This window comes from Mirounga leonina, unplaced genomic scaffold (genome assembly GCF_011800145.1).
Source record: "Mirounga leonina isolate KUSES-001 unplaced genomic scaffold, KU_Mleo_1.0 Mir_115, whole genome shotgun sequence".
Classification (NCBI taxonomy): Eukaryota; Metazoa; Chordata; class Mammalia; order Carnivora; family Phocidae; genus Mirounga; species Mirounga leonina.
The window spans coordinates 8,179,032-8,203,859 of record NW_023270268.1 but is presented as its reverse complement, the minus strand read 5'-3'; the positions used below and the strand labels follow the sequence as shown (position 1 = coordinate 8,203,859).

The 24,828-nt window shown below is 41.5% G+C and overlaps 1 protein-coding gene across 3 annotated transcripts in view; it reads right to left on the bottom strand.

Annotated features, from left to right (window-relative positions):
• Window positions 1-24,828, bottom strand: part of MYRIP (myosin VIIA and Rab interacting protein) — a 400,010-nt gene that overhangs the window by 325,345 nt on the left and 49,837 nt on the right. For all 3 annotated transcript variants that reach the window (XM_034992452.1, XM_034992478.1, XM_034992462.1), the window contains exon 2: window positions 14,150-14,293. In XM_034992452.1, coding sequence (XP_034848343.1) covers window positions 14,150-14,259 — 110 coding nt within the window. In that variant the 5' untranslated portion in view covers window positions 14,260-14,293. The remainder of the gene's footprint in view (window positions 1-14,149; window positions 14,294-24,828) is intronic.

Below are 24,828 nucleotides of genomic sequence, written 5' to 3'. Positions count from 1 at the left end.
TGCTCCATGCAGAATGTGCCCTCCTCAATACCCACCACCAGGCTAACCCATCCTCCCACCCCCCTCCCCTCTAGAACCCTGTTTGTTTTTCAGAGTCCATCGTCTCTCATGGTTCATCTACCCCTCCGATCTCCCCCCCTTCATTCTTCCCCTCCCGCTACCTTCTTCTTCTTTTTTTTCTCTTAACATATATTGCATTATTTGTTTCAGAGGTACAGATGTACTTTCCTTTTAAACTATACAGTCAGGCCAAAACCAGGGCAGTATTCTGAGATCACCTTCACATGACAGAGATGACAATACTTCATAGCAAATGTCAATATACAATTAGGTAGCCAAGACATTAGCCAGATTCTTCAGATACCTGAAAACCTCATATAGAAAAGCACTAGCACTAGCCCCAAACAAAATTAAGGAAGAAAGCTTACTTTTTGGTCTTATAAATTCCAAACTGCTTAACCTAGCATTCCAAACCAGTGCTGTCCAATAAAAACGTCATATAGTAGTCACATTTTTAAAAAGTAAAAAAAAAAAAGGTAAAATTAGTTTTAATTGTACATTTTATTTAAAATGTAATTTTATTTACCCCAAAGACACAGATGTAGTGAAAATAAGGGCCATATGCACCCCAATATTCATAGCTGCAATGTCCGCAATAGCCAAACTATGGAAAGAGCCGAGATGCCCTTCAACAGATGAATGGATAAAGAAGATGTGGTCCATATATACAATGGAATATTACTCAGCCATCAGAAAGGATGAATACCTGGGGCACCTGGGTGGCTCAGTCGTTAAGCATCTGCCTTCGGCTCAGGTCATGACCTCAGGGTCCTGGGATCGAGCCCTGCATCGGGCTCCCTGCTTGGCAGGAGGCCTGCTTCTCCCTCTCCTACTACCCCCCCTTGTGTTCCCTCTCTCGCTGTCTCTCTGTGTCAAATAAATTAAAAAAAAAAAAAAAAAAAGAAAGGATGAATACCCAACTTTCACACCAACATGGATGGGACTGGAGGAGATTATGCTAAGTGAAATAAGTCAAGCAGAGAAAGTCAATTATGATATGGTTTCACTTATTTGTGGAACATAAGGAATAGCATGGAGGACATTAGGAGAAGGAAGGGAAAAATGAAGGGGGAGAAATCGGAGGGAGAGACGAACCATGAGACTATGGACTCCGAGAAACAAACTGAGGGTTTTAGAGTGGGGGGGGGATGGTGATGGGTATTAAAGAGGGCACGTATTGAATGGAGCACTGGGTGTTATATGCAAACAATGAATCATGGAACACTACATCAAATAAATAAATAAATAAAAAATAAAAGCTCAATTTCCAAAGCAAAACAAAACAAAACCAAAAAAATGTAATTTTAAGATACATTTCAATTTGTTTTCTTTTTTTTTCCCATTTAGTATGTGCCCTCTTTAATACCCATCACCAGGCTAACCCATCCCCTCACCCTCCCTCCCCTCTAGAACCCTTAGTTTGTTTCTCAGAGTCCATAGTCTCTCATGGTTCGTTTCCCTCTCCGATTTCCCCCACTTCATTTTTCTGTTAAATCAATTTTTTTTCAATATAAAAATTATTAATGATAGGGGCACCTGGGTGGCTCAGTCGGTTAAGCGGCTGCCTTCGGCTCAGGTCATGATCCCAGGTTCCTGGGATCGAGCCCCGCATCGGGCTCCCTGCTCAGCAGAGAGCCTGCTTTTCTCCCTTTCCCTCTGCCTGCCGCCCGGCCTACTTGTGCTATCTCTCTGTCAAATAAATAAATTAAAAAAAAATCTTTAAAAAAAATTATTAATGATATATTTTATATCCTTTTTTTCATACTAGATCTGTGAAATCCAGAGCGTATTTTACACCTGGACTACATCTCAGTTTGGACAAGCCATATTTGAAGTGTTCAATGCCACAGGGGGCTAATGCCTACTATGATGTCCCAACTACCCTTCCCCATATCCTAACTGAAACCTTACTAGTTCCCCATTCCTGCAATGCCCCCAATTTTAGTAAGCACTACTACCAGATTTTCTAAGGTGACCCTAATTTCCCCTACTCTGCCCCATGGCACCTGGGTCCCTTGTCTCAATGCCAAGGCTGTGTGCTATCTGCTATCCTAGTTAATGGACCCAGCTCTGGGATGACGCTGCCTAGGTTTGAATTCATCTCTCACTATGTGCAACCTGAGCAAGTTACTTAACATCTTTTTGGGTCCTCAGTTTCCCCATTTTGGCAATGGATAAGAAAAGCATTTTTCTGAGGGTTGCCAGGAATAAGAGATGATGTTCTGGAACACCATGCTCTATTCCACATGATTAGGAACAGTGGAAGTAGAACTACTTGTCTTCCTCCCTGGCCCCCCACAGGCCCTGATGTGGGGTTGAGAAAATAAGTCCTCTTTTCTATCTTTATTACTTTGCCCAGGAGGCTCCCAGACCTTGGTTTCAATCCACTTAAAAAATCCTGTTCGTCTTCAAGAATCAGATCAAAAGGTACCCCTCTTTAGGAAGTCTTTCCTTTTTCCTACCTCCCACTGAAATGCAAGTAGTCCCATGGGTCTGCCTTGATGTTTTTATTTCTTACTCTCTAGAGCAACCTAGTTATACATGTAAGACTCAGCCCACCTTCTGGACTCTTCTGCAAGAGTTAAGACACTTATTAAATTGTAAACTTCTCACTATGGACTCTGAGAAACAAACTGAGGGTTCTAGGGGGGAGGGGAGGGGGGGATGGGTTAGCCTGATGATGGGTATTAAAGAGGGCACGTATTGAATGGAGCACTGGGTGTTATATGCAAACAATGAATCATGGAACACTACATCAAAAACTAATGATGTAATGTATGGTGATTAACATAACATAATAAAAAAAACTAATGATGTAATATATGGTGATTAACATAACATAATAAATAAAATTAAAAGAAAAATTGTGAACCTCTCCCTCTCTCCCCCTGCCCTTTCATCCCCTTTACGTTTGCCCAGGACAGTACTGACATTAAGTCCATGATTTTGAAATAAATGAATCCAACAGCTTTGATTTAGCATATTTAACCTTTTCATTATTAATAAAAATTCCAAAAATAAACAAAAAGGAAATTTTTTAAAAATCTTGGGAGGTCCCCTCTAGCTTTGAGATTGATACTCTATGCCCTCCCCTTCCTATTCCCTTTTGAGGTCCCCACACCTGCCTCCACAGGACCCCAGGCTCTCTCCTGGCGTCTCCCAGTTCTGACTCCTACTGGGTCTTCCCCCATCACAAAGAGACTCTCAAACAGTGCCATACCAGACCTTCCACTCCACTATAAAACATACCTGCTCTGTGCGCTGTTCTTTCAGAGCACGGCCAGGTGACTGGCTGGTTAATCTAATCTACCGATGCAGAGGAAGGAATTCCTGCTATTCCCTCCCAGATGGCAGATCCATTAACTAGACAGGTTAATGCTGCAGTGTCAGTGTGGAATCTCAAGGGCTACAAAGGGCCAGTGCAGAGATGTCAGGCAGAGGAACTCTGTGAATGCTCAGTTATTTCATAAACCGTAGGGCACATCTATTCCAAGTGACTTCCAGCTTCATAGAAGGATATAACCAGGAGTATTTGTTAATTCTTTAGATCAATTTAAGTGTCCCAACAAAAGACACTGAGAACAAAGGCATCTTACTCTGTGAAAAAGAAACATCTTGAAAAATTAAGTTCTTATAATAAAATTTTAATTTGTTTAAAGTTAAAATGAATTTTGAATGAAGAAAGATCACTAACTCATTTTATTAAAAGCACCGTGTTCTTTCTTCTTAAAAAAATGCCGATTAATCCTCAAAGGAGTGTCTGTATAACAGACTAGAAACACAAACCATTTCCAGTTTGGGGAGATGCTTCGCTTCCCTGCAGTGGTTCTTCCACATGCCTGGCACCTCTTACATATTTCCTTACAACTCTTAGACCTGACTCTTGGGGTGGGGGGTGGAATGCTGCCCTCCCCCCAAGTGGCAAAGCAGGGCAGGTCCTATCAGCAAGTGAGCAATTGAGACCATCGAGACAGGTGTCCAGGTGAATTTGGTTCCCTTTCCTTAACATGGGGAAAGGGGGAGAAGCTTGCATACTATCATCACCAAGCCTCTCAGAAAAAAACAGGCAGGAAGTGCTCTGCGCATCTCGCCCCTTCCCTCCCTTCCTTCCCCTGGCCTGGCCCAGCCTGGCCCCACTGTCCATGGTAGGCTTAAGTACACGTCAGCTCAGCAAACCCTGACCATTAATGGCCAGTTGCAGTTACAGGAAACCATTTCATTATATCTAACCCCTGCTCCACCACAGACCAAGTCCACTAGAGCACCAGCAAATCTTTGGAAGTTATCCAGATGCTAACTAGCTTCTGGCAAGCATGTATTAAATGAGAAATTTTAAAGGCTGTGGCTATCTCATAAGTGCTTCCAGGACTCAGTGTGAACACCAGAGTACTGTGCAATTAACAGTCACTTTTTAAAATCACTTTGTAAACGTGCCTGACAATATAAAATCATAGGGTATAAACTATGATTCTACTGTACGTCTGAAGATCTTTCCATGGTATCTTCTACTACATGAGGGGCCAGATGGTGGAAGAAGACCAGGAGCCCTAGCACTGGGAACCTCAGGTCTTGGCCAGACTTTACCATTATCTGCCCATGCACCCTCCAAGCCTGCTTCTTTAGCGGCAAAGCCAAGGGTGGGGTATAATGAATCCTTGGGTCCCTTTGAGCTCCCAGAAACTATTAGTCAAAGCAACACTAGAGTATGTTTTTATAACAAATAAACCCCAAGTCCTCAGTGACTTCACCCAACAAAAGTTTCTTTCTTTGTCACATAAAGTCCCCTGCTGGTCATCAGAACCTCTGTTCCATCGAATGTCTTAGAGAGCAGGCTCTGTCCATCTGGCGATGCCATGTCTCAACATGAGGCCTCCATGGTCCCCACAGCAGGCAGGGGTAGGGAGGAATATCAGCTTCTAAGTGCCTTGGCCTAGCAGTGACACATACCCTTCCTCCCACAGCCTATTGGCCAGACCTAGTTACATGGCCTTGACCTAACCACAGGGGAGGCTGGGAAATATGCAAGAATACATGAAATATTTGGTGAGCACTCTCTATCTCTACCATACAGATGGCATTTCATTTATTTATTTTACTAATTTAATCTGTTTATCGGAGCAGATATTAACAGAACATTGTGATATGCTACATTACAGAAGAAAAAGAAGTTCTTACAATTAAGTATGCCAGAAACACAGAAAGGCAGATGAAGAGAAGGGAACACCCAGCCAAATGCCCAGTACATAGCAAACATAGCCCCTGAGTAGGGACAACGTGCAAGTCTGTGGCCGTGCCCTCTGTGGGCTACCACAGGGAGCCTGGCATGCTCAAGTGGATGCCAGGCTTCCTGGATCTGAGTCATTTGGGAAGCATGTGGAGTCCAACAAAGAAGGCAACAAGACGTGGCCATCCCCACCTCCAACTATACTGCACTGTGGTGGTCTGTCTGCTAGTCTGCCTACAGCCTAGGAAGCTATATTTAGCACTTCTTCCTCCCAGTCACAGCCTCGATCCCCCTCTAAGGCTTTACTGCTGCCATAAATGATGTCATCAAAATCCCGGCTGGCCCAAAACTTCCATGGGTGCCTGGTGCCAGGCTCAGAGCTGCTACAGATACCACACTGATCCCGGCTGGGGCTCCCACACCCCCACTGTCCCCAGAAACTCAAATTCTAAGAAATAAAGTGGTTGAGCAAGACTTCTGGAACGGCATGGCCTTCAATGCAGCATATATGTCTAGTTATTTTTTTCTACTCTATAAAGATTTTTCAGGAGTTGCATAACTGAGGAAAGGAGGGAATAGAGAAACTTCATACGCTGATGATGAATCTCATTAGCCACTAGGGCACATCATAGCAGACGGTACTGAATATACTGAGTTTTTGTACGAATTCATTTATTCCTCTCATTGAATCCTGTGCAAACACAATAATATTTAACCCTATTTACTCTGTCAAAGAGACCAAGACTAGAAGCAGGGAAGGCAATCAAGCCAAGAAAAATGTAGAAACCTGAAATCCATGAGAGGGTGTGTCTCTCAGTGGGCATCACTGATGCCTGGAATTATGGAACCTGGGGATGGATCGAAGACAGCAAGAACACGGTCCATGGCATGGATTGATTCCTCCCCCTCCCTCCCAAGGCTCTATCCACAGAGGTGAAGTGAAAGTCAGGGCAGACTTTCCAGAAATGTTAATTTTCCTGAGGATAGACAGTGTTCATGTACAGCAATGATCCAGTCTCTCCCAGACTCATTTTGACCTCCGAGGCTCAGAGGCTGGGTAACAAGTCTAAGGTAAGAAGTGGTAGAAGGATTCACATCTGCATCTGTCTGACTGAGAGGGTGCTCTGGGTTCATGTCGCACGCTGGAGTGCTCTTCATCTCTGCACCCTCCCCAGGGGCCTCATGGCCCTGACTAGCAAATCCAGATGACAGACTAAGCAAACACTTAGCAGCCTCTCCTCCTTCCTAAGACTACTTCAAAATGACAGCAAAGAAATAAAAGTGCAATTAATTTATAAAAGTAAAGAGAAAAGGAGGAGAACAATCAGCCACCTACAGATTTCAGCAAAGTTCTAAAAAAGGAGAGGGAGCACAGACAATATGTTCCATCATAATTACTTAAGGTTGCTTATTGATTTTCAACATTTGAGTCAACTTCTGAACAAAACTGGAGAGGCTCAAATATGTTTGCAGAACAGCCTGTGAATGGACTCAAGCTTGGATATGTAAGAGTAAAGGTACCACAGGGACAGATGTAAGATAAAGAAAGTGGAAGGAGCGGTAGAGGGAAGGCAGGGCACCGATATGCACATTTGCATGGTCAGAATCAAGAAGGGATAGCAAAAGTTGATGGAGTGAGACTCAAAGTTTGAAATATGACCACCAACAGAAAACCAAGCCAAAGTTAATACAAGAAATATCAAGGAACAAGTATAAGAAACATCAAGAAACAAAAAGTAATGGTAGCGTAAGTGAGTGAAACCCCAATCATTCAGAGCAGAGAATTGAAAGAATGTCTAAAATTAATTCATTAATTATGAAATAGCAACATAAGCATGCTCTTTAGGTTTATGGAGGTAATGCCCGGAAGACCAAGAACTAAGAACTGAGAATAAAACAATTCAACAGGGAGCAGAGGATATGTGCCTTTCATTATAAGGTCTTCTTTACCATTTTGATTTCTAAATTTGCATGAAATCATCTGATAAAAAAGAAAAAGAATAAAACTAACCAAGTATAATGTGTATTTTCTACACATTTACCTGATTAGATTAGGTCCCTGGAGGTAGGAGCAGAAATCAACGTGTCTTTTGTTCTCCAACATCTTCCATCCATAGCTCTAATGCTGTTGTGTGTCTTGGAGAAATGCAATCGGCACTCACTCTACTGAACTTGTAAATAAGGACCCCTCCACTGTCTGGTACTGCATGTCTACCATCCTCAGGCCCATCCAGTCCTCGGTCTTCCCCCAAACAGTCCCACTCTACATATAGCTTTTAATGGGATTAAATGTTCAACACCCCACATCTCCAGTGTTGGGAAAGCACATAATCTTACTGGTATGGAGTCCACAGAATCTCTTTATATAGTAAGACCTATGAGTATGCATATACACAGAAGCTGATGTATACATCCCGGTTGTGATGGGATGGGGGCGAGGGGAGTGGGGAACAGAACTCTTCTTGCCACTGACTGGGAGTCCTAGAAAAAATGGTATCTACAACACTTCTCACGGTGCCCTTCTCCACTCACCTGCCGTGACAATCATGCTGTTCCTTCTACATTTGTTAAAATATCCCATTCAATCTAAATACATGGTTTTTGAAAAGAAAAAGAACACAAGTTATGGATTTAAAAGAAAATTTTAATAGAATTTGAAGGGAGACCAATGGAACAAATTGTGAAAAAAGACCTTTTTAGAGGAAAATTATAACACAACTAATCTCCAGGGGTGCCTGAGCCAGGGGCTCAGTTGTCTGAACGCCCGACTCTTGATTTCGGCTCAGGGTCATCATTTCAGGGTCATGATATCAAGCCCTGTGTCGGGCTCTGCACCGAGTGTGGATTCTGCTTGAGGTTGTCTCCCTCTCCCTGTTCCCACCCACCCCTGCCTCACTTGTACTCTAACACAAAAACAGAAACAAAACAAAACAAAAACTAAGCTCCATCTCTAACTCTGCCTGACTACAAGAACAACAAATCAAAACTATTCCCGCAGACACCCAGTACCACTCTTTACTTCTGATTTAAGTCAGAAGTCATGACAAAATTAAGGGACTTTCAATTCAAAATGGCTAAATTAATGAGTGGACACTGTTTCCATTCTGACATGAAGACATTCACTGTAAAAAGACTTTTTAAAAAAGATCATTGGATAAATTTACTGGATATTAAAGGATAGTAAGGAATTATTTAATTTTGTTAGCTGTTAAAATGCATTATGCTATGTAAGAAAATGCCTTTTCTGAGATGCATGATGAAGTATTTTGAGGCAAAACAACATGATGTCTGCAATTGGCTTTGGATGCTGGTAGTTGCTGTAAGTGGTGTGGATACACAGTGGTTTTTTTATACTTTCTACTTGTGTGTACCTCCCTAAGACCTAGCAATTGTACTTCTTAGTATTTGCTCAAGAGAAATGAACACTTGGACAAGAATGTTTATAGCAGCTTTGTTTGTAACAGCTAAAAACTGGCCATGGTACAATTAACAGGAGAATGGGTCCACAAGCTGTGAGAGCACGGAACATACCATGAAGCACAACCCAGTGATAGAAAGGAACTAACTGTTGACACACACAACAACATGGATAAATCTCAAAGGCATCATGCTGAGCAAAAAAAAAAAAAAAAAAACAGCTCCTAAGGAATACCACCCATTGATAGAAACCAAACTGTCGCTACCACTGAGGCATGGGGACTGACTGGAGGCAGGAAGCTTTTGGAGCTGATGGAAGTGTTCTGTATCTTCGTGGGAATGTTGGTTACATTTATGTATATTTTTTATACATTATGTATATTTGTATATATAATGTATATATACATTATGTATATGTTTTATAATTGTATATATTTGTCAAACTTCAACTATACATGTCAGCTATGTGCATATGTGAACTTCATCTTTAAAAACAAACTGTAATTATGTATTTTTTAAGTCTGTCCAGAGCACACTAAACCATATGGGACCTCCCAGGTGTGTCTGTGTGATCCCAATGGCCCTGAAAAGCCTGGGGCTCCTCCTGCTGAAGGTCAGTGAGCCAGCTGGTCTGCAAAGTCAGGCCAGTGTCTGTGACTCCCCATCCCTTGACCCCTTGGGAGAGGGCACTGTTTGGGCATGGCAGGCTGAGGTACCTGTGGGATGTCTGAGAGAGCCATCCAGAAGGCTTGTGCTCCCATTTCTCAAGGGCAAACTTGAGGGCAACAGGCCTGAACTCAGGAGAGAGATCCTGGCTGAAGGTGCAGACTGTCTCTTCCACCTCCCCATTGCTCCAGTTCATGAGGATGCCATCCTAGCTCTCCATCTTGGAAGACTCCCCCAAATCATGGTGCTTCCACTACCTGCCAACATTTTCCTCCTATCTATGTCAGTTACTCCCATTTACCCTCATGTATCTTTAACAACTCATAAAACACTTTTAAATACATCACTTATTTCAGTATTTATGACAACATAATGGACTAGATAGGGCAGGTGCCTCTAGTCCCATGTTACAGAGGAGCAAGTTATATTGAAGTAAGATTAAGTGTGTTTCCAAAGGTTGGGGCTCATGCTAAGACCCAAACTCACATTTCCAAACTCTAAAACAAGGCTCTCTTCACCATCTCTGGCTATCTCTTGGTTAAACAAAATCCTAACCACAAAAAAAGAAAGAAAAAAGAAAGGGAAGGAAAGGGAAAGCAAGGGCAGGGGGAGGGAGGGGTTGGGGGAATGGGTGGAGAGGAAGGAGAGAATAAAGGAAAGAGGGAAGGAGAGAAGGGGAGAGGGAAGAAGGAAGGGAGGGAGGCAGTTTGAAAAGGTTTAATTGAGGCTATATAACTGAGAGTATTTGGGAAACAAAATTCTGGCTCTATCCCCAATGAACTGTGCTATTCTGAGCAAACCTTGCAACCTCTCTGTGCTCAGGTTCTTCCACGTAACATGGAGATCCACCTTATAAGGACTCCTGCAAGGAGTCAATAAGACGAATTTGCAGAGTACCCAGGGCAGTGCCAGTTCTCAGTGACTGCTTTACACCTTTTAGTTCTCTTTTTGTGAATTCATTTCAATGACCTAATTGTACTGAGTTCTTCAGCCCCACTACCTCTCCTTATGTTCTGAGGACATTTAATTCACACTTCCACCACCTATGTATTTACTACACTTTATGTCCACACTGATGATCATCAGAAACAATGTATAACCTCTACACCCAAGAGCTACCCCCATGAAAGCTCATCTGAGAAACTAGGTAAGTAAAAAACAGCTGGTCAGGAGAAAAGACATGTAATTCAATTTAAAATTTTAAAATTAAAAATCCTCCATTCTGAGTCTTACGTTCATTAAAGCAAATACTAAAAAATTCAAAAATGCCTGCTGTAACACAGCTTCCTAGACTCTCCCACGCACCCTAAATCCAAGTAATACGGAAAAGGTGCGGCAAATGTTTGATTTCATTGGTTTTGAGGTGGTGTTGTCTCAACCTCTTCTTATCCAACAGTAAGGTCCTATGCCAGAATCATTCTGAGTTTGGTAGGCACCCAGGAAGGCATGTCGACTGGGCCATGGGTAGAGGGACAGCAGCGATGGCTGTCTTCAGAGGAAAAGCATCCATTCCCAGGACCAGAAGAGGTGCTGGGTTTCTCCTCATTAGACACTGGGGGCTTCAAGTATCATTCTTTCCCCAATACATGTAGGTTCCCATGATCATGCATTTGTGTGGAACCGCAGCAGCGCTGCTGACTACTAGCTACCGAGACCACATGACCTCAACAGAAAGAAGGCGCCCACTTCAAGTGCAATGGCAACTTCACTGCATTTAAGCACTTCTCCCCAAACCAAGCATAAAGCAAGTCTTCTACGGAGACTTGCATGTGACTTCAGTGGAGCTAAGACAAGTGTCCACAATCAGAAAACACCAGGTAAGTTTGTGGCTTACCCATATTTGAGTTTCCAGGAGATGAAGCATGATACACAGATGGTCTTAATGATTCCTAGAAAACAGTAAGACTGATTCTTCAAGCCACACATAAAGTTGGCCATACAGATTGACAGACAATCTACATTTATCCATCTGTTCCACAGATACTTAGGGCATGTCCACTGTGGGCCAGGCCCAGTGCCCAGGGCTTGGGACACAAGACTGAGGGAGACATGGTTCTTGTTGATGGTCCTGGTGAGGAGAGAAGCTGAATCATGCAGGAGAAACACACACTACTGTGCTGAAATTGGTCTCAATGTAAATTAGTGGCCACAAATTCCAAACAGTCTTAGTGTTGACTGGCATTGTACTGTATGCCCCAGCTCTGCCTACTCTCCTGACCTTTGGTGACCATTTCCTTTACAAAATTTTTGTCTCTGGCTTGGATTTCCCACCTGAACTCTAGATGAAAATATACAAATGCCAACTTGACATCTCTACTTGGATGTCTAAAAATGATCTCAAGTTGAAGATATTTAAGACAGAGCTCAGTTCCAGCTGCCTGCCAACTCTCTGCTTTTCAGTCTTTCCACTCAGTGAAAGGCAATTTCATTTTCCCAGTAGCCCAAGCCACAAACCTCACAGTCCTCCCTGACTCTCCCTCTTACGTTTCCTATCCCGATAAGGAAATGCAAATCCTACAGGCTCTACCTTTGACATGTTTCCAGGATCTGACCACCACTCACCACCCCTTGCCCCTCCCCTGCTCTGAGAAATCACGACCTTTCACCTGCACTGCTGCCTCCTGTCAGTTCCTAAGCTGCTTGTCCTGCCTTTCTATGATGTCTTCCCCACGAAGCAGCCACAGTGACTCTATAAAGCAGATGTCAGGTCATGTCACTCCTGTGCTGAAAACTCTGTGATTCCTCAGGCTAGAGTAAGATTCAGGGCTTTCCCACAGATTCACTACTTACTATAAGGTTTGGGCTCAGGCTGTTGCTGAGACTGTGTTCCATACAACGCTTCCCTGGCTCATTCCCTCCTAGCTCCTCAGAAAACAGACAAGGCATGTCTTTGAGTCAGAAACGTAACATCTGTGGTTCCCTCTGCTGTGACTCATGTCACCCCAAAGAGCAGCATAGCTTCCTCCCTTGCTTCTTTCAGATCTCTGCCCAAATGTCCCCAGAGAGGTCTTCCCTGAGCAGCCCATGGAAAAACAGCACTTGCCACCCCACACCAGGGTCTGCCCCCTTCCCTGCTTTATTTTTCTTCATGGCTCTCACCACTATCGAATATATATAAATATATTTTTATTTGTTCATTTCCCCTCCCTCTCCTCCCTCTAGAGCAGCGCTATCCAATAGAGACATAATGTGAGACGTATACATAATTTTGAATTTTCTAGTAGCCATACTAAAGGAAATAAAAAGAAACAGGGAAAATTACTTATGTTTTTTATTTAACCTTATATAGACAAAACAGGAGCATTTCAAAGTGAAACAATATAAAATTATTAATAAGATATTATACCTTTTTTGGTACTAAATTTGAAATCTGGTGTGTATGTTACACTTACAGTGCATCCCAATTCAGGCTCACCACATGTCAAGTGCTCGGTCACCACCCATGAGTTGTGGCTATGGTATTTGTCAGCTGAGCTCTGGAATAGAAACTCCATGGAGCAAAGAATGGTTTTGCTCACCTTTTACCCAACAGATTGAACAGTGCCTGCCACATGATCTACAAATCAATTAATTACTTAATTAGCAGGGCTTTTTTGTCTTCCCTCTAATAAGCACATATTGAATACAGATAATATGAGAGACAAACAAAACGTGGTAAAAACAAAGATGATTATACCACAGTGCTTATCATCTAGTAAGGGAGGAAATACTGTAAAGAAACAGAAAGTCTGAGGTATCCCAAGTGAAAAGGAAAACAATCCACACCAATTTGAAGCTGAGTGGGAGAGGACCCGGTTGGGGCTCAGATGTGGCACAACCCTGGCTATTTGGAGGAGTGGAGGCGGAAGGTCCTAAGATTATGGCAATTCCCAGGATGACAGTGATAAAAGCTAGACCCGGGGAAGGTCAGGACAGAAGGTGAGGAGGCAGAATCAACAGTGCCTGGCCCAGCCCTGTTTGGGGACCAAGTCATGGGAGGAATTACAAAGACTGGAGTTTTGAGCTCCGTGGCTAAGGAAGGAGATGGTACGATGATAAACCCATGCAATCCCGAGGGATAACAGACGGATGAATGAGGACAGCTAATGACGACTTACCATCTAGTTCCAACATACTAGACCCAACACATAACCTCATTTTGGTCACTCTGACTTCTTCCACATTTAGATATCTCTACCCAAATGAACAGCAATAGGGGTACTTCCCAGAACATTCCACAAGGAAATACCAATGGGAGAGTCAGAAGGGCTCCTCTCTGGGCCTCAGTTTCCCCCTCCATAAAATGAGGAGGGTGGTGCTGGGCCAGGTGATCGCAGCCTGGTATAGTGGGCCCTTTCCCCGTCCCAGGTCTTCTGAGCTCTTTTCCTGTATCACAGGAGCTGAGCTCTCTAGCAGAAGACTGTGCACATGTGAGTCTAATTCTCTCAAGAACTGTTCACCTAACACTTTGGTTATTCTTCAGTAATACCTGCCAACAGGAAACTTAAAGTCAGGAACAAGCTCAAAACAGCCACTGTCATTACAAACTTCCTACAGCTAAAACGTAGAGGGTAGCAACCCAAAGAAAACCTTGACAGGGAGTGTGAACAGTCACATTTCTGAACTGACATTACGGTGCCCAGCACTGACGCTGGTGAACCTTTCTACAGAGGACAGGGCATTCTTCCTGTAAACAGAAGTGTGTGTACATGACATAAAGACTTCAAACTTAGGGCTAGCAGCAAGGAACACCCTCAGGAATGCTGTCTCATGGTACCCAGGAGGGCAATAGAAGCATCTCACCTTAGCCGTTCTTCCTCTTTTTTTCGAAGATTGAAGTCTCGCTGAACCACCTGGAGAACGTGCTCCGTTTCGTCATCGGTCAGACCAGACAGGTCCAGCTTCCTCCCCATGATTTAATACCAAGCACAGACGATGACACAAGACCTGAGAAATCAAGGAGAGACCACAAATTGAGGGCAAGAGGAAAGGTCTAAGGGACAAAAATCAACCCATTTTGTCATTAACACAGAATGAATACAGTTTGATCTAAGATAGTATCTTGCTCTGCTCTCATATTCATCAAACATTTACAGACAATTTTGGCAAGGCTACAGAGAAAGAGAGAAGGTACCTGAGTATCTGCCAGTTTCATTCATCCCACCCAACCCTTAAGTTAGAAAAAAATACATATATTACTTTTTTCAATACAATGAAGCATACAAGATGGCTAGTGTGGATTTCCACAAAATGCCAAAAGACAGGATCCAAAAATTCTAGATTTTTGTGACTTGAAGTTTTAAATTCTAAGTATTATATGTAATTGCAAAATAAAATAAATTATAATACTTTTTAAAATATCTATATATACTATATTCCCTTAACTTTTCACCACATGGGTATAAAATATAAACTAGAAATCAATAAGCTCTCTTCTGCAAAAGGAAGAAATGTAGTAAAATAATCTTATTTAGCCATTTTCTCAGCAGAAGAAAAGATGGTATTTCAAAGGAGCACCTTCCAGCAGTGCTTACCTAGAAATCATGGGAAACAATATTTTTAAAAGTCATTTTTAATGAATGGCTATACCCAGGTATGAAATCAAATACATAATTCCCCAAAATTGCCTAGAACTGAAGACCATCATAAACATGAATGCAACCATCCTCAATAAAGTATTAGTGGAACCAATCCAGCAAGATTTCAAAAAGATTATTATGTGGGTTTTATCTAAGCAATTCCAGGTTAGTTCAACATTCAAAAATCAACCAGTGTCTGGGGCGCCTGGGTAGCTCAGTTGGTTAAGCGACTGCCTTCAGCTCAGGTCATGATCCTGGAGTCCCGGGATCGAGTCCCGCATCGGGCTCCCTGCTCGGCAGGGAGTCTGCTTCTCCCTCTGACCCTCCTCTCTCTCATGCTCTCTGTCTCTCATTCTCTCGGTCTCAAATAAATAAATAAAATCTTTAAAAAAAAAATCAACCAGTGTAATTCACCACATTAACAGAATAAAATGGAAATATCATATGATCATTTCAATGCCCATTCATGACAGAAGCCCTCTGCAAACTAAGATAAAAGGAAACTTCCTCCATTATATGAAGGTCATTTTCAGAAAAAAGAAAGAAAATCTAAACTAAAATTAACATCATAGTCAATGAAAGAGGGCACTTGTTGTGATGAGCACTGTGTGTTGTATGTAAGTGATGAATCACTGAATTCTACTCCAGAAACCAGTATTGTCCTATATGTTAACTAACAACATTTAACTTAGAAAAATAACTAAATAAACTAGAGGTGCAACAATAATAAAAAAAAAAAAGACTGAATGCTCTCCCTTAAGATCAGGAACAAGGCTTGAACATCTACTCTCCCTACCTCTACTCATCATGGAATGTCTTTATTATAAAGCTACATTAAATAAGACAGAGAGGTATTGCCACACAGATAGGTGTATTAGTTTGCCCAGGCCCCTATAACAGTGTACCATAGACCAGGTGGCTTGAACACCAGAATTAATTTTCTCACAGGTCTGGAGGCTGGAAGTCTGAGATCAAGGTATTGGCAGAGTTGGGTTCTTCTGAGGCCTCACTCCTTGCCTTGGAGATGGCTGTCTTCTCCCTCTTCTTCACACGGTCTTCCCTCTGTACATGTCAATGTCTAAATTTCTTCTTATAGGGGCACCAGTCATACTGGATTATGGCCCACCCTAATAACCTCATTTTAACCTAACTGCCTCTTTAAATATACAATCTCCAAATACAGTCACAATTTGAGGTATAGGAGTTAAGACCTCAACATAAGAATTTTGGGGTGACACAACTCAGCCCACAACCTTTCACATTTTGGTTCCTTAAATTCATGCCCTTCTCAGGTGTAACATATATTCAGCCCATCCTAGCAGCCACAAAAGTCTTAGCCCATTCCAGCATCAACTCTGAATACAAAATCTCCTCTAAATATCATCTAACTTAGGTGTAGGCGAGACTTGAGCAATGATTCATCCTGAGGTAAAATTCTTTTCCAGCTGTGAATCCGTGAAACCCGGCATGTTATCTGCTTCCAAAGTGCAATACATAGGAGAGGCATTGGATTGACATTTCCCATTCTAGATGGGAGAAACTAGAAAGAAGAAAGGAGTCATGGGTCTCAAGCAAGTCTGAGCACAAAGCAAGTTCCATTAGATTTTAAGGCTGAAGAATAATTCTCTTCTTCTGTGCCCACCAGAGTGGCCCTACCTTCTGAGCCCAGCAGGGAGGCTATCCCGTCCCCTGGGCCCTGGGTGTAGCCACAGCTGCTTGGCCCTCTGTAACTGAGGAAGTGGCCCTGCCCTCTGTAACTTAGGAGGAGAGAGTCCCACCCCGAAGGCCATGGTGGCAGTGGCAGCCCTGGGGACCTCCAAATTGCTTTCAGGATCATTCTTCCCCCTTCTTTTTTTTTTCCTTTTCAAAGATTTTATTTATTTGATAGAGACACAGCGAGAGAGGGAACACAAGCAGAGGGAGTGGGAGGGGGAGAAGCAGGCTTCCCGCAGACCAGGGAAGCTGGGATCATGACCTGAGCCGAAGGCAGACGCTTAACGACTGAGCCACCCAGGTGCCCCTCATTCTTCCCCCTTCTTGAAGGATAACAAGCCAGATGGCTCTATTGGCCTGTCCTGTAGAATCTCAGAAGGCCACCAGCCTGCCTTCATTTCATCCTATCTCTGTTTAGTCTAAACTGTCAGTACTTCCACTGATAATAAATTCTCAAAAACTTCGTTGGCTTCCCTTGCAATGCACAGAAAGCCAAGCCATCAAACAGCTTGGCTACAGCTCTTTCCTGGTTTCCTGGTTTCTGCTGAAATGGCTGACTGGGTCCCTAAGTCGCACTCATAATCTATGTACCAAGTGGCTGTCAGGCCACACCTTTTATGTTCCCTCCAGACACACTTTCTCATTTTTTTGCAATATGGATAGACTGAGAACTTTCCAGATCTTTATGTTCTAGTTTCTTTTGCTGAACAATCCTTCTTTAATTTCACTCTCTGCGCGTGCATTTTACTATAAGCAGCAAGGACAGACCAGGCTATGCTTCAACGCTTGGCTTGGACGTCTTCTCAGCTAAATACCCAAGTTCATCACTTACAAATTCTACCTTCCACAAAACACTAGAACGCAATTAGCCAAGTTCTCTGCCACTTATAGCAAGGATCCGATTCCTCCACTTCCAATAACATGTTCTTCATTTCTGCCTGAGACCTCACCTTTAACATTCATATTTCTGCCCCCGTTCTGTTCACGATGATACCCGTAATCTCTCAGACGATGGAAGCTCTCTCTCCAGCCTCCTCTCTTTTTCCCGAGCCCTCAGCATAATCACCTTTGCCATCCACATTGCCACCAACAGGCAACCTCGGCTTTTTCTAGCATGCGCCTCAGGATCCTTCCACCTCCACCCATTAGCAGCTTCCAAAGCTGCCTGCACATGTTTACATAGAAATGGCAAATTCACATATGAAAAGATGCTTAACTTCATCGGTAATTACAGAATTGTAAATCAAAACCACATTTCACACCCATCAAAATAAAAAGTCTTTATCAAGTGTTGACAGGAGGTGGGCCACTGGCAGGTTTCCTATAGTGTGTACAAATCGGTGCAATTACTTTGTGACACGATTATGTATCAGTTTCAAAGTTGACATACCCTAGGGACTGGCATTTCTGCCACACCAGGGTATATTCCTCTGATATAATCTTGCAAATATACACCAAGAGATAGGAATTTGGTCGGATCACATGAAATTCCCCGTCTGTATCATTCCGATTTATAAAAATGCCTATTTCATGTAGTTCAACCTAACAGAAGATATTACTAGCATTACATTCAAAAAAGCAAAAAGGAAAACAAATCAAATAAAACCTGGAAACTACCTTGAACATCCATAAATGGGAGGAAGATAAACAGTGTATATGTGTGTCACATAATGGAGTTCTCTACTGCAGTGAAAAAGAACACCCTGTAGGTATACCCATCCACATGGATGAATCTTAAAAATATAATGTTGAGATAGAAAAGCATGCCATATGTACACATATGTGCAACATGCACACACTATAATCCTTTTTATAAAAAGTTTAAAAATGTAGAAAGCCAAAGCATGTATTTTTTACGAATAAATTTGGTAAAAACTTTAAAGAGCAAGATGGGACCTCTGAGGGGGGAGAGAGGATTTGCTTGTGGGTAATCACAGAGGCTTCACAGTTCTCACTGGAAAGACAGAAATACTGTCTGTATAAGAAGGTACTACTTCTTACTACTACTATTATTAAATAATTATTATATGATTATTATTATATTATTATTACTTATTGTTATTACTATTATTATTATGAAAAGGTTCAAGTTATACACACTTTTGTCTGTAAGGTATCTCTAATAAGCATATAGAGTAAGTCTAACATTAAACAAAACTAATCTAATTTCATCATAATTACAGCAAATATTTGAAACACTGTTCAAGGAATATGCTGAGAATTATAATAAAGATGATGAAAATGATTTTGATAAATAAGTCATGAAGATGAAAAGTACAGCATACAGAATATAGTCAATAATATTTTAATAACATTGTGTGGTGGCAGATGGTGATGACACTCATCATGGTGAGCACTGGGTAATGTACAGAACTGTCAAATCACTACATTGTACACCTGAAATTAATATAACATTGTAGGTTAACTATACTTCAAGAATAAAAATTTTTAAATTGTTAAAATAAGGATTTTGATAGATCTACCATTATTGGTTGAACACCTATGTTCCAGATGCTTTAGCATTTTCATGTATGTATGTGTATGTGTATGTATATATATATATACATTATGTGTGTGTGTGTGTGTGTGTCTGTGTATTACACTTGATATTCTTAACTCCCACAAAATTCTACAGGCAACCACAACCACTGCCCGACTCACAGATGAGTAAGTGTGGACTCACAGTTACATGCTCTGACTGTAAGAGAGAGAAATAACAAATGACAGCTGAGGTCTGACTGTCTCGATCTGGCTCCAGAGTCCATATCTTTACTCCGTACACAGACCTTCCTGTGAGATGCAGAGGGAAACTCTGGACCTCAGCTTTTCACACTTGGGGTCCAGAGTTCCCTACCCTCTCCTTTTAGCATGTGACGGGTAACAACAGGAACTCTCATTACTTGGTTGCTATTCAGACAGAGGTGACCTGCCCTTTTAGTTTCCAGTAAGTGGCAATAAACACAGAGAACAGACAAGTCTCCATCATTAAAAGTCTTCTGTTAAATTATTTAAAACCTCATGCCTGTATGATGCAAACCAAATTCAAGATTTAACCAACAAATCACAACAGGAATCCCAACTATTTTTTAAAATATTTTTGTCACACCACTTATGCTATTTGTCAAAAATAAACCTGTGATCCACTTTGCCCATGTGATGTTGGGAGTGGGGGTGAGGAGAAAGTCTAGTGCACCTGCTGGTCCGCAAAAGTAAATTAGAAGTAAGGCTCCACTCTTAGGCTGCAAGGCAAAGGGGAAGCTCTTTAAGCTGCCATTTTTGAGTCCTTCAATGAGCAGGAAGAAACAAATCAGAGGGCACAGGGAAAATGCAGACTGATTTCTCCCTTCAGAACACCCCATTAAAGGTGATAATGGCACTTTGGAGTTTCCCCCAAAGTGACATATCTGTCTCCTTCACTTCACCTCACTGGCTTTTGGTTTCTGAGAATTCTAAATGAGCTTCTAAGATGCACCGTTAGTGAAAGACAGAAGTGGTGGCTTTGATCATCTCAAATCTAAAAAGAATGATCAGGGCTCAAAAGGGATAAATGGTTTCTGTAAAGATATAAAGTAGCTCTAAATGGACAAGGCAGAGAACAATGAGAAAACCTTTCGGGGAAATGAGGAAAGTATCTTCCTTTTCTACAGTAAACACAGTTAGATCTCCCATGCAACAACAGAAATAGCATCTCAGAGGTGGAGAAGCTTCACATTCATGAATCACAGGTCACTTAGGTATGACGCCTTCCTTCATTTATAGATGAGAGAGGGTAAACACACGACAGGAAGAGGTTTCCCCAAGACACAAAGCTGGTTCAGAAGCAACTGGCTTCCAAAACAATACTTTCCGTCCTGGATCTCTCTGGCTTATACCCAACTAAGATGGCAGCAGAGAGAATACAATATTGTATTAACACATACTTTTGGTGAACTACACGCTGTATTTTTCATCTGATTTCTTCCCTTAATAGGTCACAAAATTATTTCCTTTTAATACATGTTTATGGGTATAAAATATTCCATTGTGTGGCTGAACCACAACTTAACCAATCATACTTGCATACTTTCTGTTTATTGCCAATATTTTTCTATCATAAACAACACTAAGATGAACATCTTTGTACATATATACTTGTACATTCTCGAAGAAAATTCATAGGTTGAAACAGCTGGGTCAATGTTTAGGCACATTGGATAATTATGCCAGATTGCCATGAAAACATTTACTCTTATCTTCCTCCTACTAGGATATATGAGTGCTTGTGTTCCTCAAATCTTATTAAATAAAAATGGGAAGTTGCTATAATTAGCAGTTCTTTGGTTACTAGTGATATGGAATATTTCATTACACTGTGTTTTAAACATAAATACTTGAAGAACTGCCTTTTCTCATGAGCTTTGTAATTTTATCTTTAGAGAATTTTATATATTTCTTAGTATTTTAAAAGGATGCTTAGTATATTAAAATAATCATCTGTCCTGTTTTTCCCCCAGATTGAACTTGCCTTTTAATTATATTCGTCTTGTGTTTTGCTATGTGAATTTGCTTGATTTATGCAGTAAAAGGTTGGGTGTTGTTTTTGTTATCATCAAGTTTCCTAAGTCTCTACCTATTCTCAATTCCTTTATGAGAATACCTAATACTGTAAAGATGGCAGATCTTCCGCAAATTAACTAATACATTAAAAAAATGGTCAATAAAGATTCATTTGAATTTTTACTCCTAACTTGGTAAAAAGTTTCAAAGTTCATCTGGAGACATAAATGGATAATGTTAGCCAGATGATTATAAAAAGGAACAATAATGAGAGGTGATGGGGCACCTGGGTGGCTCAGTCGTTAAGCATCTGCCTTCGGCTCAGGTCATGATCCCAGGGTCCTGGGATCGAGCCCCGCATTGGGCTCCCTGCTTGGCGGGAAGCCTGCTTCTCCCTCTCCCACTCCCCCTGCTTGTGTTCCCTCTCTAGCTGTCTCTCTCTCTCTCTCTGTCAGATAAATAAATAAAATCTTTAAAAAAAAAAGTAATAATGAGAGGTGATTTAGAATCCCAGGTTTTAAGGTGTGCTACTGGCATGAGATCAGCTGGTAGATCAGCAGCTCAGGACAGGTCAGGACAGAAAGTCCTGAGAAAGACCCATATGTGTCTGTGTGTCTATGTATCTATGTATCTATCTATCTATCTATCTTTTTATCTATCTATCATCTATCTATCTATCTACCCATGGGTCATCTACATCAGATACATTGGTCAATAAATGGTTGAGACAGGTGGCCAATCAGATCAAGTTTGTGAGTTTTCTAAGGACATTTGTTAGTGAGTTAAAGAAACTGAAATGACAAAAAGAAATGAAGAGCAAAATGTAAAATGTATTGCTGAGATGAAATAGCATTTGGTGTATAGCGGCACTATTAATAATAGAAACAAACTAGGAGCTATGCAAATACCCTTCAATAGAAGACTAAACTGTGGTATATTCACCAGTGGAATACTACATAGTAATAAGCATGAGTAACCTAGAACTACATATAACAGTATGACTGAATCTCATGAATATTCTACTGAGCAAAATAAGCTAGACACAGAGAGTATATAGTGATGATTCCAATTACACAAAGTTCAAAATCAGGCAAACCTATTCTGCAGTGTTAGAAGCAGGAGAGTGGTCATCATTAGGCAGGAAAATAGTGGCTTAAAAGGGCGAGGCTGGGGAACTGGTAATGCTGTTTCCTGATCTGACTGCTAGTTACACAGATGTGTTCAATTTGTGAAAATCCATCAAAGTATATACACTTTTGATTTGTGTATTCTTCTATGTATGACACAGTTCAATAAAAAGTAGAAAATACAGTGTGAATAGAAAAATCCTATGTAAACAGGTAAACTAGAAATACTCTGAAAGATAATCACAAGAAATATTACCAATGGTTACCTCTGAGTGGTAAAATTTCATATAATGCAATTTTTTTAAAATTTGCTTTTATATGTTTTTTTCCCTTCTACAACAAACACTGAATAATTAAACAAATATCATTAAAGATACATATGAGGATATTTTCCTCAATGCTATTTACAATAGCAAATTTGTTTAATTTGTCTAATGTCTAATGATAGACTGTTGGTTAAATTTGCTATGATAGGAGGGGAGAAACAAGATGGTGGAGGAGTAGGAGACCTAAATTTCGTCTGGTTCCAGGAATTCAGCTAGATAGGAATCAAACCATTCTGAACACCTACAAACTCAACAGGAGATCAAAGAAAAGAATAGCAGCAACTCTCTGAACAGAAAAGCGACCACTTTCTGGAAGGTAGGATGTGCAGAGAAGTGAATCCGAGGTGATATTCGGGAAGATAGAGGGTGGGGGAGGGGGCCTCCGTCGGCCACTTCTGGCAAGTGATAGAGCTGCGGAGCACAAAATCGGAACTTTTAGAAGTCTGCTCCACTAAGGGACGTCGCTCCACTGGCTAAGCGGGGGGGTGGAACCCTCGCTGGGACAGTGTGGTCCCAGGACCCTTGGGGTCACAGAAAGACCAGGGTGCCTGAGTGCGGCAGAGCTCCCAGGTATTGAGCGGGGAAGCGGGCTGCAGAGACATAGCCGAGGAGCGGGCTCTCAGCTCGGGGTTGCCATAAACCATGATCCGCAGCACAGTCGGGCCACTGCTCTTCCAGCAGGGGCCCAACAAGCAGCAGATCCGGAGAGACTCCCCTTCCTCCCCTGGGAGGAGTGGCGCGGGAGCACACAGCAGGGATCTGCTGGGTTTGGAGTCTCCACACGGGGTCATGTGCGAGAGACAGAAACGCTCAGTCACAGGCCGGGTGAGCACAGAGTGCACCAGAGACCAGGGAGACGGGAGTGACTGGCTGCTTTTCTCTGGGGGCTCACTGAGGAGCAGGGCCCTGAGTTCTCAGTTCCTCCAGGTGGAGATTGGGAGGCTACCATTTCCCTTTCCTCCTCCAAAGCTGCACGCAAAGCTTGCAGGGAACAAAAGCTCCCCAGAGCAACCGGAGCTGATTACTTAGCCCGACCTGGGTAAGGGCGGGGCAATTCCAACTCCGGCAAAGACGTTTGGGAACCATGGCAACAGGCCCCTCCCCCAGAAGATCAGCAAGAACAGCCAGCCAGGACCAAGTTTACGAATCAATGAGAATGGCAGAACTCCAGCACCAGGGGAATACTGCACATAGAATTCATGGCTTTTTTACCATGATTCTTTAGTCTTTCAAAGTTAATTTTTTTTAACTTTTTCTTTTTCTTTTTTTTTGAATTTTTCTTTTTCCCTTTTTCAACCAACATCTTATCAATCCCTTTTTTAAAAAACCTTTTTTATTTTTCATTTTTAGAGTCATGTTCTATCCCTTCATAGTAGTTAACCTTATTTTTAGTGTGTGTATATATATATATATATATAAGTTGTTCTTTCTTTAAAATTTTGGGATACAGTTTCCTCTAACAGACCAAAATACACCCTAAACTTTAGTGTATGGCTTTGTTCTAGTCTCCTGCCTGATCACATTCTCTCCCTTTTTTTTTTTTAAATCCTATTCTTTCTTTTTTCAATGAACTTCTTATCAATTCCGTTTATAAAATCTTTTATAATTTTCATCTTTACAGTCATATTCCATCCCTTCATCGTATTTACCCTAATTTTTGTACATATATAAGTTTTTCTTCCTTTAAAATTTTAAAATCATTGTATTTACCCTAATTTTTGTACATATATAAGTTTTTCTTTCTTTAAAATTTCTTTCTTTAAAATTAAAAGAAGGCACTTTCTTCTAACAGACCAAAATATGCCCAAAATCTAGTGTGTGGCACTGATCTATGCACCAGCCTAATCATATTTGATCATATTCTTTTTTTGGTTTCTTTGTTTTTATCTTTTTCTTTTTCTTTTTTCTTTCCCTTTCTTTTCCCCCAGTTTCAGGTCTCTTCTGATTTGTTTAGTGTATATTTTTCTGGGGTCGTTGTTACCCTGTTAGCATTTTGTTCTCTCATTCAACTATTCTCCTCTGGACAAAAAGACAAGATAGAAAAACTCACCTCAACAAAAAGAACAAGAGGCAGTACCGACTGCCAGGGACCTAATCAATATGGACATTAGTAAGATGTTGGAACTAGAGTTAAGAATGATGATTTTAAAGATGCTAGTTGGCTTGAAAAAAGCATGGAAGTTATCAGAGAAACCCTTTCT